Source organism: Amyelois transitella, chromosome 28, assembly GCF_032362555.1.
Source record: "Amyelois transitella isolate CPQ chromosome 28, ilAmyTran1.1, whole genome shotgun sequence".
In the NCBI taxonomy this organism is placed as follows: Eukaryota; Metazoa; Arthropoda; class Insecta; order Lepidoptera; family Pyralidae; genus Amyelois; species Amyelois transitella.
The window spans coordinates 3,938,014-3,954,091 of NC_083531.1; the positions used below are offsets into that span (position 1 = coordinate 3,938,014).

A 16,078-nucleotide genomic window follows, 5' to 3' on the forward strand; every position below is an offset into this window, starting at 1 on the left:
AAACCAGAAACAATATAAAGTGCTGACACTTTCTAAATATGTAACTACTAAAAGAGAAATTACATCATTTTGTCGAATGTGATTTTTTTACATTTAGTTTTCATGAGTTAACGGCGCCCTTTTTTAATAAAGCTAATATAACTATAAGCTAGAATAATTCAGTAGTGTAGTGTACAATAATTACTAAGCCATGACTCGTAATACGAATTATTGCACTGGCAGTTTATAAAATAAGGTGGGTGCATTAAAAATTCTAATAAGATTTTACAATTGAGAGACACTCGTTAATATTATCCTATCACAGATGGCAGCACAAGTCAACTTTTAAAGAAACTTTTGAAGAAGACTAACGAATAATAATTTAAAAAAATAGCAATTTACTACATTTAAATGATTATAATTATTCGCAAAGCAGGTGCTATTCATATTAGTTTATAAATATACTTATTTTACTAATGCACTTAATAGAATACCTACCATTTTTTCGACAAACGGTTGAAATATCTTTTAGAATTCTTATAACATTTTTTTTTAGAAAATCTGATAATCAATATTCAGGTAACATTATATTTCAATATTTGTGCATCTAAGTTGTAGAGAACTATATAAGTGATTTATTTGCGATAATGCAGTTTTAAGGTTATGTAGAATTAGAAGGTATAGACATAACATACATACATACATAAAATCACGCCTCTTTCCCATATTCTTTATTTTTCTCATTCTTTCTCTTTTTTCATTAGACATAACATATTTTTAAAATAATTTTCATAGTTAGCTTAAAATGTTATTTTCAGTTTAGTTTTAAGAAAACTTACTTCAAGCACGCTAAACTGTTACTATTAAAAACGCACCTATAAATTACTATGTAGGATTATTTTAATTTTACATAAATTATGAAAGCAACGAAAAAACTACTTCTTAACACTTCTGATATTATGATATTATCTGTGCAAAATTTCAATTTTGGTCGAGAAAGTATGGATTGAATTTCACTTATAAATATTTCCTAGTAGTCGCTAACTTTATGTTGAAATGGCTCTACAAGCAGGTTGCGAATGCTTTCTTATTTCTACTATTTGATACAAGATGGCGCTATAAGTAGTGATGTGCCCGCGTCTTCTTTCATAAAACAATAACATATTAAATTAATAAAACAGAATATTGATTCAAACGGATGAATAAATGACCGAGCCGTTTCACATTTTTCAACGGCGCAGTGCTGCCCTCATTGAAATAAATCATTTTACTTAAAACAAAGTTGAAAAATAAGAAAGGCTCGTAATCTTATGATATAATTATTCTTAATAACTTAAAACGGAATTTCTGATGCAGACTACGACGAAAATGGCGAACATCGAGGTTTTCAGAATGTCAGCATCTGAAATCATTAGCATGAGTGAATTATCATAATTAAGAATAGGATAATCGCTTTACCTTGATCAAATAAGAGACGTTCTAGCAAAAGGTCAGGTCAAGAGTACCTACACGAAACCGAATGTGGAAGAAGCGAAAGAAGTGTGCAGGGATCGTGGCAAGTGGAAAGATGTGGTCTCTGCTTGCCCTCCAGGTAAGAGGTGATTTGTGTCATGTATAATCGCTTTAGAAATTAAATTAAATCTCTTTAAAAAATGAAGTTCCCATCATCACCACTACTTACATGTTTTTAAATAAAAAAGAGTCATCAAAATACATTTATTCTTAACTAGCGACTCGCCCCCACTTCGCACGGGATTCATTTAAAGATATAAACCTTCTTCAGAAAACCCCTTTACAACAATTCAAACAGGGACGAAATCTGTCCACAACTTTCCGAGATTGTCGCATACATAGTGACAGAGAAAAAATTGTTTATAACTTTGTTTTAAAAAAAAATGATCAAACAAGAAAAATAATTGTCATAATTTTTTTAATAATAATAAATATGGGATCTTATTTGAGGGTATAAACGTGATTATGTGTATTGTATGTAAATAAATATATACGGGACAAATTACATACATAGATTGAGTTAGCCTCGAAGTAAGTTCGAGACTTGTTTGGTGTTACGAGATACTAACTCAACGATACCACCATATTTTATAATAAATACTTCTATATAGATAAACATCCAAGACCCAGGCCAATCAGAAAAAGTTAATTATACCCCCATTTTGCTCTGGCCGGGATTCGAACCCAGGACCTCCGGTGTTAAAGACAAGCGTACTCCCGCTGCGCCACAGAGGCCATCAATTTATATACTGAAAATACAATCACTTACCGCTGCACGTATGATCTTTCTCTTTAAATCCGTTTTCGGAGTCGCACAGGCATATTTTGTCTTGCGGCGAGAATACTTTCATGTGTGGCGGGGATGCGCTGGTCACATTGGGGGCTCCGCAGATGAGACCCTCGTTACATTCGTCGCTGTTCGAGCACACGTGGTATAGACCTGTAATCAGATTTAATACATTCATGCGTTAAAACCTGTTGTACATTTTACTTGCATTATCCTACTACTATTATAAAGGCGAAAGTTTGTATGGATGTTTGTTACTCTTTCACGCAAAAACTACTGAACCGATTACCATGAAATTTGGTATGTAGGTAGCTGAAGACCCAGAATAACACATAGGCTACTTTTTATCCCAGAGTTCCCGCGGGATTGATAGGGTTTCCATGCGGACGAAGTCGCGGGCGGCCTCTAGTGTTTAAATAAACGAAATAATTGTAATATTATTTATAAATTGTTAATAATGTCGGCGTAAAACCTATATAAAAAAACAAAAAAATTAAATGTACGTATGTACATACATATCTACATAGAATCACGTCTATATCCCTTGCGGGGTAGACAAAGCCAACAGTCTTAAAAAATTGAAAGGTCAGTTCTGTTGTAGGTGTATATTTTATACTGCTGCGCGTAACCTTGAGTTCATCATCAAATGACGATAACTTTTTTTTAGTGAACCGATTTTGATGAAACATACTTAAATGTTTTCTGAGTTAAAACAAAGCAATTGGTGAAAGTTTTAAATCGGTTCAGTACTTTCGGAGATAAGCGTGATCATACATACCTACAGACAGACAGAGAAAAAGGTAAAAAACAAATTTTTTTGCTCTCTATCATTCATTCTAAGTGTATATTTCAGTCAAAAATACTAAATGTACAGACCAAATATTGTTTTAATACTGTTTTATTATATGTATAGAAATATCCTGTAGAAGGCTCGAATTAATGTTTACTTTCACAACCTTCTAACAAAATGAAACTAAAAATATATATAAATGTTTAATATAGAAAAGCGACAACATGCGATTTGAACAAGAGCTATATGTGGAGTGACCGATCGGCTCGGCGATGTTCTCTGAAGCGGCGTCTTGCGCGCGCAGACATCGTTCTTCGTTTTCTTAATTTAAACGGCACGCCACAAACCCATACGGTTATGTTTAATACAAATTCAATACATATTCAATTCTGCTAGCTTATAATTCTAACCCGTTCATGCATGCATGTAATTTTTTAATTCTCTTTCCAAATAACTTCATAATCTGTGGTTTCGTTTTCTTTTTTTTTTCTTTCTAAATAACTAGCTAGCCGATGTTATCAGTGTAAATGCCAGTATTATTTCTTGCGCGCACGAAAGCGGTCTAATTAGTGTTTCTCAAACTCTGAGCTTTGATAACCCGCACGCCAGTCGAAAGGTGCAAGGTGAATGTGTATTATATTATTATTGGAGGCCGCCCGCGACTACATCCGCGTAGAACCGTTATCATTACTTAACAATCAATCCCGCGGGAACTCCGGGATAAAAAGTAGCCTATATGTTATTCTGGGTCTTCGGCTAACTACATACCAAATTTCATCGTAATCGGTTCAGTAGTTTTTGCGTGAAAGAGTAACAAACATCCATACTGATATCCTGACATACTCACAAACTTTCGCATTTATAATATTTGTAGGATATAAGGATATTTATAATATAATAATTCTATTCAGCTGTACCGTGTTCTTCCTGGCATTAAGAAAGGCGATAAAGAGATAGGCTTCTAAACTTGGGATTCTTCTATCATGGGCTAGCAACCTGTCGCTCTTTGAATTTTATTTCCAACATTAAGCCTTACCTATAGCTGAAAGTGGCCTTTGTGTCTTTTCAAGACTTCAAGACTCTGTCTACCCCGTAAGTGATTCGTGATCATATGTATGTATGTAATTTATAGCTGAAATATAAAAATACCTTGAAGTAAGTTCAAGACTTGTATAACGAGATACCTAACCTAGCGATAATATAATAATTTATATAGAAAAATATCCAAGACCCAGGCCAAACAAAGAAGTTTATTCCTTTTCATGCCCTGGCAGGGATTCGAATCTGGGACCTATTGTGTCACAGACAAGCGCACTACCACATAGACCGAGAATACGACATATAGATATACCTGAACATTACACTCCATTTATAATATACTAGCTGTGCCCGCGACTTCGTCCGCGTGGAAAATTTATTTTGGGCATTATTGAAGCCCTCAAGGATTAATAACATTCCCCGTTTTTTCACCTTTTCCATTATTTCTTCGCTCCTAAATGTTGCAGCGTGATGTTATGTAGCGTAAAACCTTCCGCGATAAATGGTCTATTCAACACAAAAATAATTTTTCAATTCGAACCAGTAGTTCCTGAGATTAAAGCGTTCAAACAAACAAACTCTTCAGCTTTATAATATTAGTATAGATTTTCCTTTATCAAAGCTTTCTCGCGTGCATATTCACGAGTTTTGTGCACGAAAATTTGTAAACATTAATCTTCGTTATTTTATATGTTAATTATGAAAATATTCCTGATAATCGAACGAGATACGGTCAAAGGTTACTGTATACCTTTCATTATAATTGACCTTTACAATATATTATTTTTTTGTTAGTGCCGTGTGGTTCCCGACACGAATACAAAAAAAAGAAAAAGACCACTCCATCTCTTTCCCATGGATGTCGTAACAGGCGACTAAGGGATATGCTTACAAATCGTGGAAAAGAGGCGTGATTTTATGTACCTATGTGTGTATGTATGTAATTTCCTAGTTTAAATGACTAGTCAGCCCTTCACTTTGTTCTTAGATACACACTATCACGTCCTTATCCCTAACGAGGTAGACAGAACTAACAAACTCTAAAAGACTGAAAGAAACACAAGACTGAAAGAAACACGTTCAGCTGTACAGCTTAGTGATAGAATTGAGATTCAAACAGTGACAGGTTGCAAGCACAGTCCTTAGTTAATTAGTCTTTCCCTTGATTGACTTTTACATTTTGCACGGGAAAAGAAGAAACTGGCACAAAGTTTCCTTCGCTACTACCTCGGTAGTCGAATATTCGTGAACGCATTTATTTTTACCAAAAATATAAGCATTGCGTGCGTAAAGTCAAAGGTCGATCGTGCGTCTCTTTCGCTCGTATGTTAATTATGTTTTCTCTTTCTAGAGAATCCGGAAATTCGTGAATAATGGGGGTTGAAGTTCAAATCGAAAGGTTGAGAATTGTTGTTGGGAAAAGGGATAAGGAATGCTTAGACGGTTTTGGTCATGTCGAGATGATGAATGATAGGTTACATAATGTACATACATACATATAGTCACGTCTATATCCCTTACGGGGTAGACAGAGCCAGCAGTCTTGAAAGGACTGATAGGCCACGTTGACCGTTGGGTCTGTCTACCCCGCATGGGAAATAGACATGATTATATGTATGCATTAAACGAGAACTATACATACATATATATAATCACGTCTATACCTATCCCTTGCGGGGTATACAGTGACAGGTTGCTAGCCCATTGCCTAAAAGAAGAATCCAAAGTATATACTTGGGATTCTTCTTTTCTCAGTTTTTTCATCAATCGCCTTATACGACATCCATGGGAAAGATATGGAGTGATCCTATTCTATTGGTGCCGGGTACCACACGGCACTTTCAGATAAGTAGATTAAAGGTTTCCACAGATCCACACTCACTTTTAGCCTGAGACTCGCACTGGCCGTTCACGGGTGAGGAGTTGTCACCGCAAAGGCATCTCGTGGCCGGGTCGTAGTGCGTTCTCACGCAAGAGCTGCTGCTAATACCTGCACATTCGGCTTGTCTGGAGCACGGGCGAGCTGGAAGTGGAAAATTGAGGGTTAATAAAAAAAAAAGAAAATTGGTTGTCTGTAAAATCGGTTTGATGACGATAGTTGAACGTGACAACGTCTTAAAAATTTCAAATTCAAACGTTTATTTGCCAACTATGAGTCATATAGTCTACCCCGCAAGGGATATAGACGTGAACATATGTATGTATGAGTCATATACAGGGTGACATTTAAAACAACTGCATAAATTTAACTGTTAAGTGTACTCATCTAAAGGATATTTAAAAACGTTAAAAGAAAAATATCGGTTCATATTTCAGAAAGTACGAAAAAAAAATTTCCCTCGTGCAATTTGATAGGATATATAATTTTGTTCGTATCATAGCAACTCGGTGAGTATTGCTATGTAATTATTTTACTTATATAAAACAATTTTGATTTAATTTGTTAATTTTTAAACTTTATACTTTAATAACAGTTTAGATTGAATTTATTACTAGTAAAAAATATATATGTCTTAAGAAAATACTGATGGAATGGTAGCATTTTTCAAAAGAAAATTTAAATTTCATTTATTTATTAGATTTGTATGTGTATAGAGAAGGAGGTATACGCTGCCGAACGCGAAGGCCGATTGTGCCTCTTTGTCGCTCGTTCCGCGCTCTCGCTCGCACTTCAGCCTTACATGGAACGCCTCAGAGCGAGGTAACGCCGCATGAGTCATGTTTTTTCGTGCGTACAGCGGGCTCAATCGAATTATAAGACGTTGTCACGTCAAAATGTGTATGTAATGGTTAGAGTTATGCATAACTAAAGATTAATATAAATATGTACGGGACAAATTACACATATTGAGTTAGCCTCGAAGTAAGTTCGAGACTTGTGTTACGAGATACTAAATCAACGATCCTTTATTTTATAATAAATACTTATATAGATAAACATCCAAGACCCAGGACAATCAGAAAAAGTTCTTATCTGATCATGCCCTGGCCGGGATTCGACTTACCACGGTGAAGGAAAATATAATGAGGTAACCTGCGATATGGGTTAAAAAAGGGTGCCGTGTGGATCCCGGCACCAGTACAAAAAAGAATAGGACCACTCCATCTTTTCCCCATGGATGTCGTAAAAGGCGACTAAGGGATAGGCTTACAAACTTGGGATTCTTTTTTTAGGCGATGAGCTAGCAACCTGTCATTATTTGAATCTCAATTCTATCATTAAGCCAAATAGCTGAGCGTGGTCTATCAGTCTTTTCGAGACTGTTGGCCCTGTCTACCCCACAAGGGATATAGACGTGACCATATGTATGTAATGTATTGAAAGAAAAAGGATATGTTCTCTTTCTGTTGAATGTTAAAAACATTTAAAAGAAAGAAACAGAGTATTTCTTCTCAGTTCCGCCGCTTACCAATAAGTTTATAACAATTAAATATGTATAGGTCACAAACACAACACAATAGTCATCTCCCTCTCACCTTTCTTACCCTGTTTGAAGAAGCTAAATTTGTAGATAATCTGTAGAAAGTTACACCACATAATAACTTGCCTGCGTCCTCCTAAGAATCAAGTAACAGGAATAGAAAAGGCTTACATGAATTGTCAAGATGAATGAAAGCAGACTTATTATGTCTTCCTCCTGGCTTTAGTCCCGGTTGCATCCTCGCTTAGAGAAGCGTTTCTCCCAGAGGGGAGAGGGAGCCCGGGGTAAGCCTTTGAACATGGATCCTGGATTGGATGAGTCAGGTTTCTACACGAAGCGACTCACCTCCGTAACCTTTGCACGGGAACCTAACCCGTATTGGATCATATGGTTACACATCCAGTTGCCTGAATGTGCAGTTTTTCTCAAGATTAATGATGGATTGGATAGATGGACGATTACCTCACCGTATAATCAATCATCAAGTCATCAACCTCTTGTACATGATTCCAAAAATAGTTATAGGTACATGGCCGCGGTAGGATTCGAACCGGTGCCTTTATGCGCGGCCGCGTTTTGACAAGGCACCTTAACCATTCAACCACTGACGCTCTTATTGAAATGTAAGCAAGTAAATATATTATCTCTTTCTAAATGGCATTTTTCAACAATCTTGCTAATGCTTTGTACGGCTTTGCATAGTATAAAAAATTAATCAATATATTTGTCTTTTGCTTCTTGTAGTCTTCATCAAATGTAAGAATCAATAGGTACGCAAAATATTGTATCCAATGATATGAACTTAGCGTGTGGTAGGTATTATGTAAATTTTCTTCATACCGAAAAAAGATAGCTATACCATTTGCTTTTCAAGGAATCTTACTAGTAAAAATGTAATAGTTTTATTTCTGATACAGTTACTTATAGACATCCAGTTAAACAGGCCCTTTGAGTGTTGCAAACCTGAGTCTGGCTTTGTCTACCATATAAAGGATAAATACCCTTGTAATATATGTGTGCGTAATAAGAAATTTGGCATTTGATTACAAAACAAACTTTTTGTTTCAAAAGTATGTGCACAGATTAAACTTCAACAAAATAACTAATATTTAAATCGTTTAAAATCCTGGCATTTAAAAACGAATTCCTTGGCCATGTTCCGGAATACTAAAAAAACTATAAATGTCACAACGTCCAATTACAACCTTAGGTTGAGTGCCATTGGACATAAATTTAAAAAGTTCGAAGCATTCTAATTTAAAATTCAAATTGCAACAGATAGCGGCGTGTCCGGCACGGCAGCGCAGTGGCGGGAAACAGTGGCTAGTTTATGTGGAACCCTCGATTGCCCTATATAACATAGTTTCAAGGTGATTCTATGTGAGGTATAGAGTGAGAAAGGTCAACGTAAATTGGCTCGTAATAGTAAGGTGTAAATCTAGCTTGCTTCCGAGTTTTATCTGACAGCCATCTTTGTTTGAAGAATGGAAGTGGGTTACCATGGGGTTACCATGAACGTGTTTTGTGCGTAATATATTTCGTTTAGATTAGGGAGTAGTTAATTAAGGGAAATAGGGCAGCATTGGTACTAATGAGGCCTACATAGATCTGTGACGAGTTAATAAAAAAACATCGATTTTATTATCGTCCAGTCAATTAAATTACAGATTCATATGTTTATGAAGTTCTTTATAATGGCTAAAGTATTCCCGCGTAAAAGGCTTATTTTTAATATACCTATACCTTTTTTGTAAACTCAATAAAAGTCAATTTAAAAAAATAACGTTCCCGCCATTTAAGTTCGCGTGACATTTCGTAGTCAATTTACACAACAATAAATATATATCACATAGAAAAATTGCGCCGTTTAAAAATGCAATTTGAGAACTCTGAAACAATAATTTGCTGCATTCTTACTTTTATTTCTTGGGTTTCGAATTAAAATTATTATGATAATTTGTTCGTGTTTGGTTAGGTGTGGTGTAGGTACTTATGTCGAGCCTCCATTTTGTTTAAATGTCAAGTTTAGCTTTTTTTGTGAAATAGTTGTGCATTATACGATTTATATTTAGAAAGTGGAGCAAAGCCATGGCCTTTTTATTTTTTTTATTACAACGAAATGCATTGTTATAATAAAATACTTACGTATCTATTTAATTGTAACTTTCTCTTGAAATTTAATAACGTAAGTAGATTAAGTTCAGTTAATCTCATGAAAATACCAATCCCTTTAGGACTAGTGAAAGCCTAAAAAAGAATTTTTATATTCCTACACAAGCAAAAACTTATAGCATTCGTAGTATAGCGTCTTTAGTACCTATCTTGCTTCGCGTGATCGTATCGATAAATCATTTTATATCAATCGTCGGCCATCTTTTGTCATAGACACTGTATCACTTATTGTCATGGAATACAATACTTCTATTCATTTTGTTTCGTGTCTATGGTTCTGTAATCAATCAATCAATAGAATATTGTTTCTATAAATAAATCTGTCACTGACTGACAGATTTGTTGAACAGTTGAAATTGAAAACTGAAATTTGGCATGTATGTCCTTTAGGGAGTGTAGGAGAACACTAAAGAGGTTTTTAGAAATTCTGTATCTTCAACTACCTACATACCAAATTTCATCGTAATCGGTTCAGTAGGATATGCGTGAAAGAGTAACAAACATCCATAACTACATACAGCATTATGCTGAGGGGATACCCTTTCGGGTATACCATTATCATTATCTTTTAAACGTGTATTCTTGTGTTTTTGTAATGGTTTTTTTTTTCAAATAAATGCTTTTTACTTTACATACATACTAACAAACTTTCGCCTTTTTAATATTATTTATTGGTAGGATTTTCTTGGCACAAATATAATAAACAATGCGGGCAGTAAATCTGAACTGTTTACCGGTCGCCTTGACTTTTTAATAATTTGCATAAATGTAGGCAAAAGACATTGCGAATTATTGTCTTCGGTTGACTAGTAATTTATCAGGGTTTGCTCGCTTTCATAGTATTATTATAGCTCGTAGTAATATTCATATGAAATTATTGAAGACAGTGACATACAGACAGACAGTGACAGGTTGCTAGCCTATCCTTAAGTCAGCTTTTACGATATCCACAGGAAAGAAACGGAGTGGTCCCATTCTTTTTTCTATTGGTGCCGGGAACCACACGGCACAAAAAAGTTTAATTTGAAAGAAAACACTTTAACGCGTAACATAAAGTTAATTGCCTCATTTGAATACACGTTCCAAGATGGCGGATCGATACAGATAATATATTCTAGAGGAAATGTTGGGGAATTTGTTAAAATTCCTTTTTTATTCAATTTCGATTTACTAAATGTAGGAACAATGAGAATGTGATGTGTCGTTTCCGGAAGCGTTTAATGGGCGTATGCATAGATTTATTTTAGTTTTTAATGTATATTATTATATGTGTAGTAAACTTATTTTTGCAGTGAGCTTGCTTCTAGCTAGCTTCGCCACGCATAGAAATATCTAGCGCAATATATCAGTAAGTTACTTAGAGACTTGCTGTGTCATAGCCGTGCTACGCAGCGCTACGCAGCGCTACCCCACGCATAGGAATATCTAGCGCAGTATAGCAGTATCTATATCTGCTTTGTGTTGTTTTGTATGTTTTACTCTTATGGTGCAATAAAGAGTTTTATCTATCTACTTAAGTGTAGGAGTGACTTGGTGCGTCGTAGCAGTGCTACGCAGCGCTACGCAGCGTTACGCCATGCATAGGAATATCTAGCGCAGTATATCAGTAAGTTACTTAGTGACTTGCTCTGTCGTAGCCGTGCTACGCAGCGCTACGCCACGCATAGGAATATCTAGCGCAGTGTATCAGTATTTTACTTAGAGACTTGCCGTGTCGTAGCCGTGCTACGCAGCGCTACGCCACGCATAGGAATATCTAGCGCAGTGTATCAGTAAGTTACTTAGAGACTTGTTGTGTCATAGCCGTGCTACGCAGCGCTACGCCACGCATCTATACTAATATTATAAAGCTGAAGAGTTTGTTTTTTTTGTTTGTTTGTTTGAACGCGCTTATCTCAGGAACTACTTGTTCGAATTGAAAAAATCTTTTTGTGTTGAATAGACCATTTATCGAGGAAGCCTTTAGGCTATATAACATCACGCTGCAACTATAAGCAGCAAAGAAATAGCGAAGAATCTATGGCGACATTTCAAACGACATACGAATTGGAGCATCAATATAACCTCCGACACAACATAGTCTGTCGCGCGGTTCCCCAGGCATCACATCAGCCTGCAGGAAGACGCCCGAAACATCGCTCGCGCTATAGAATTATTTAAAGGTTTTCTTTCTACTTAACTACCATGGAAGTTTAGATATCAAAATTTAAGCTTCTACTACCAAAAGTTATTTTTAAAAGATCAATATAAGTCAGTAACCTGACGAAGTTAATACAAAGAGTACCTACACGTATATAGAGTGCACGCGATTAATAACATGAATATTATATTTTTTGTATTGGTGCCGGGAACCACACGGCACCAATAAAAAAAGAATAGGACCACTCCATCTCTTTCCCATGGACGTCGTAAAAGACGACTAAGGGATAAGCTTACGAACAAGGGATTCTTCTTTTAGGCGATGGGCTAGCAATCTGTCACTATTTGAATCTCAATTCTATCATTAAGCCAAATAGCTGAACGTGGCCATTCAATCTTTTCAAGAATGTTGGCTCTGTCTACCCCGCAAGGGATATAGACGTGACCATATGTATGTATATTATAAATGCGACAATTTGTGAGTTCTTATTTAACTTTCATAGAATTTAGCACACACATAATTAGTTATGAATACTGAGAATGACATTCGGGCATTTTTCATACCGGTAAATTTACATTCCGTAAATAAATAAATGTATACGAGGTAAATTACGCAGACTGAGCCTAAAAGTAAGATCGTGACATGTGTTATGGTATACTAAATCAACGATACTAAAATTAAAAAAAGAATCTTAAATAAATACACTTCGAAGATCCAGGCCAATCAGAAAGAGTTCTTTTTTCACCATAACTTGATCAATAATCAAACCAGGGACTTTTGGGTTTGGAGGCGACAATCAGTCATCTGCACTAAACAGTTGACAGCCCGTATATACATGTGGCGACATCTATACGCCGCACGTCACAACATCCAATCACACAACAACTGTCAATCATCGCGAAGAAATTGACGCGCTCAGCCAATAGCAGCGAATAATCTAAATCGCGATTACAAAGATTTCACGGATTGGAGCATAAATACAACCTCCGACACAACATCGTCTGTCGCGCGGTTCCCCATGCATAACACCTAGCCTGGCGGAAGATCTTCCCTTTGGTGGCGGTCGAGCCGAAACATCGCTCCCGCTACATACATATTTGGATTGGAAACTTTTTAAAAGGTGGCTAAGGGAAAGGCTGATAAGCTTGAGATTCACGAGAGAGATGGGCTAACAACCTGTCACTATTTAAATCTCTAATCCATCATTAAAAGCTGAACATCGCCTCATCAGTCTTTTCAAGACTGTCCGTTAAAATACATATTTCAACTCGCTTTTAACCATAAGAGCGCGCTCTACAACAGTATATTGTCACACTAACAGTACGATGTAACTCCATTTATAAATGCCAAGTGAAAATGATGGATTTCTATTATTAAGTTGTTATAACACGAGGAAAATTACAGTTTCTGGACGCAATATATCAAAATGATTTACAAACAGGTAAGTACAATAGTTACGGTAAAATGGATATAATATTGTTAAGGCGGAGACAAAAGACTCAAAAAGACTGAAAGAAAACGTGCAGTTGTATAAATAAATTAATCATAGTATTGAGATTCAAATACTGACAGGTTGCTAGCCCATCTTAGTCGCTTTTTAAGTCATCCATGGGAAAGAGGTCCTATTCTTTTTTGTATTGATGCCGGGAACCACACGGCACCTATCAAAACTAATGTTAAAAATTGGAAAGAAAACTTATTTGTTTGTTACCTCATAGATTATATACTGAATTAATCTACTTAAAATATCACGTATATATAATTAAGAGTCTGGAGAAAGACATAGGGTTCCTTTCATTACGACAAAAATAAAGTTTCCGTAGGATTTGCGAAAAAACTGTCAAAATTTTTTTGGTGGCGCTTATTACGTCTATTTTTTGTTAGGTGGCGCTAAAATCGTACGGGTAAAAGCTAGTTTATTTATATTTAGTGAAAATAAACTGCTGTACATAACAAACTATAAGTATAACATTAGACAATAAGCCATTAACAGGTTCCCACTGATACTTGTACCAATTACATTTTTCTTAGTAAATTACGTACATTAGTTTGAATGCAAGCTCTTACGGTGAGGGAAAACATTGTGAAGAAGCACAGTCAACTGAATGTCTAACTATGTTCCAATACAGGTTTTTTTTAATTATATAACTACTAAAGCATTATGTTGGCAATATTTTTCTAAGATTGAGTTTACAAGATTTATTGTAGACAAATGTTGCGCCGATGGGCACCTGCTATTTGATACAAGTACCACATCTTTGCTATATGTCTAGTGTTCCAATATAGGTTAGGTTCCCCTGCAAAGGTTGCGGAGGTTAGATAGGAGTCGCTTCGTGTAAAAACCTGACTCACCCAATCCAGGAGTCATAGGCGCACCTCGTGCTCCAGTGAGATGAGTAAGGAATAATTAGGTACATTCAAAATATGAGTTTTTGCATTAAATGTAATTTATAATAGTATTTAGTGACGATATAAAAAACGAACTGTGACAAAAGAGATGAAAATAGTGAAATGAGAATATAATTTTTTTTTCTACAAGAATAAAATTTAAGTGCTCAGTATTTTACATTATGTGAGTGCAGTGTGACATTATGGCGTCAGAAAATGTTAATTATTTTTGTTTTACTCCATGAAAATTTACCTGAAAACAATATTAAGTTGTAGCTTTTAAAATTTAGCAAAATAATAATGCTTTGATTATTCTTTCAAATCTATTATCTTCAAAGTTGTATTCTTTTTATTTAGAAAATAAAAACACATTTTTTTTTAACTGGTAACAAATAAATAGGTATGTTATGACATTTTGTTCTAAATTTAGAAAATATAAAATATATGATTTAAAAACATCTGTTAAACACACTTTAATAGCGGCCAGCACGCACGTACGTATGTCATAAAAAAAAACTTACCTGGTGGAGTCGTAGGTGCTATTTCTTTCGGTGGATCTTGGCTCTTGCCAAAGGTGGTGAGGGCTTCATACGACACCCCAGTCAACCCAGCCAGTATCAAGGATACGAAGGCTGACGCCGCTTGCCGCTTGCACCACATCTCGATTCGCAAAAAAGTATCATTTTCTATTATTTGTGAGACGTGCAAATTTGCATTCTTTGTCGGTTTTATTCGATGTTCAAATTCGGAATTCGGGTTATGAAAGTATTCCAATTTTAATTTGAATATGTGTCGTTTCGTATTAAAAATATAACTTTGTTAATTCGTGTCAAAGAACGTTTTATTCCTTTAAATAATGATTTATTTGTTTTTAACAAATTGATTAAATAAGACACGGAAATTGTACCGAACCGCCATGTTTTTACGTAGATAATATTATTAACCTCAATTTGAAATTTATGATTTTTTTTATACGAACAATGTTTTTATTCGCGCATTTTCAAGATGTGGTGTTAGTTGGCGCTTTAATAGGCGTCATTTTAGTAGGTTTTTTTTTTAAATAAAGACAAGTTTATAGTTCAAGAACCTATTTTCATTTTAAATGTCAAACCATTTAATTAATTAATTTTTTGATTTCTTTTTACGTCTTCATTTTTAAATGATGTACTAGAAATACTCACTTGACCAGAAATGGCAAAACGAATAACCAACATTTACTAAACAATTATCATCTAACGTGACTCTACAAAGACGTGCAATGACAAAGAAAAAAAAAATGATCTCACCAAATCTAACTGACACATTCAAATTGCACGTCTTCCCAATACATTGCAACTCTAATCTCTAGCGTTGGTGGCGGCCATCAAAATGATTGATATCGCCTTCAAATAATGTTCGTGTATGATATTGTATGAGAAGCTTTTCCCGCTAAATAGTAAATCTTACCCGGCGCTGGCGTCGTTGTGGGCGGTTTTGGCGGGTCTGTGTTCGCTTTTCCGAACGACGATATTCCGAAGGCTTCGGTCGACTGAATATTCAGCCACACAGCCAGAATTACGGTTAAAAGAGTCATTATTATACATTTGCACCACATTGTCACTGTAATTACGTATGATTAAGTTTTGTCTATGGTGTTGAAATAACGCCAATTATGTCAATTGAAAACGGTGCTCGGTTATGCGAAATTGTTTTTTGTTTTGTGTGCTTAGTGATGGTAATTCAAAGCTTTGTTTGTTTACCTAATGTTGCTAGTGAATGTAACATTCTACTTTGTGGGAAGTTTGTTGAATAAATGTATGTAACTTTCAACTTATTGATAGTCGTTTTTTTTTTATTAGCCGCTTTGACGA

The 16,078-nt window shown here is 35.4% G+C and overlaps 1 protein-coding gene across 1 annotated transcript; it reads right to left on the bottom strand.

Moving 5' to 3' along the window:
• Positions 1-879: 879 nt before the first annotated feature.
• LOC106139477 (uncharacterized) lies at positions 880-15,801 on the bottom strand. The gene is made up of 5 exons (XM_013340933.2): positions 15,675-15,801; positions 14,750-14,914; positions 5,989-6,129; positions 2,261-2,431; positions 880-1,381 (listed from the first exon to the last, which is right to left on the bottom strand). Exons 1-5 carry the CDS (start codon positions 15,799-15,801, stop codon positions 1,305-1,307), a joined length of 681 nt encoding a protein of 226 aa, XP_013196387.1. The 3' UTR covers positions 880-1,304.
• Positions 15,802-16,078: the final 277 nt, after the last annotated feature.

Bases quoted from the DNA above. Each gene is read 5' to 3' on its own strand.
- LOC106139477 (XM_013340933.2), bottom strand. From the start codon at position 15,801: ATGACTCTTTTAACCGTAATTCTGGCTGTGTGGCTGAATATTCAGTCG. The intron at 6,130-14,749 runs GTAAGTTTTTTT...TTCCACTTCCAG, and splicing joins AGCACCTACGACTCCACCAG to CTCGCCCGTGCTCCAGACAA. The intron at 2,432-5,988 runs GTGAGTGTGGAT...ATCTGATTACAG, and splicing joins GTGCGAGTCTCAGGCTAAAA to GTCTATACCACGTGTGCTCG.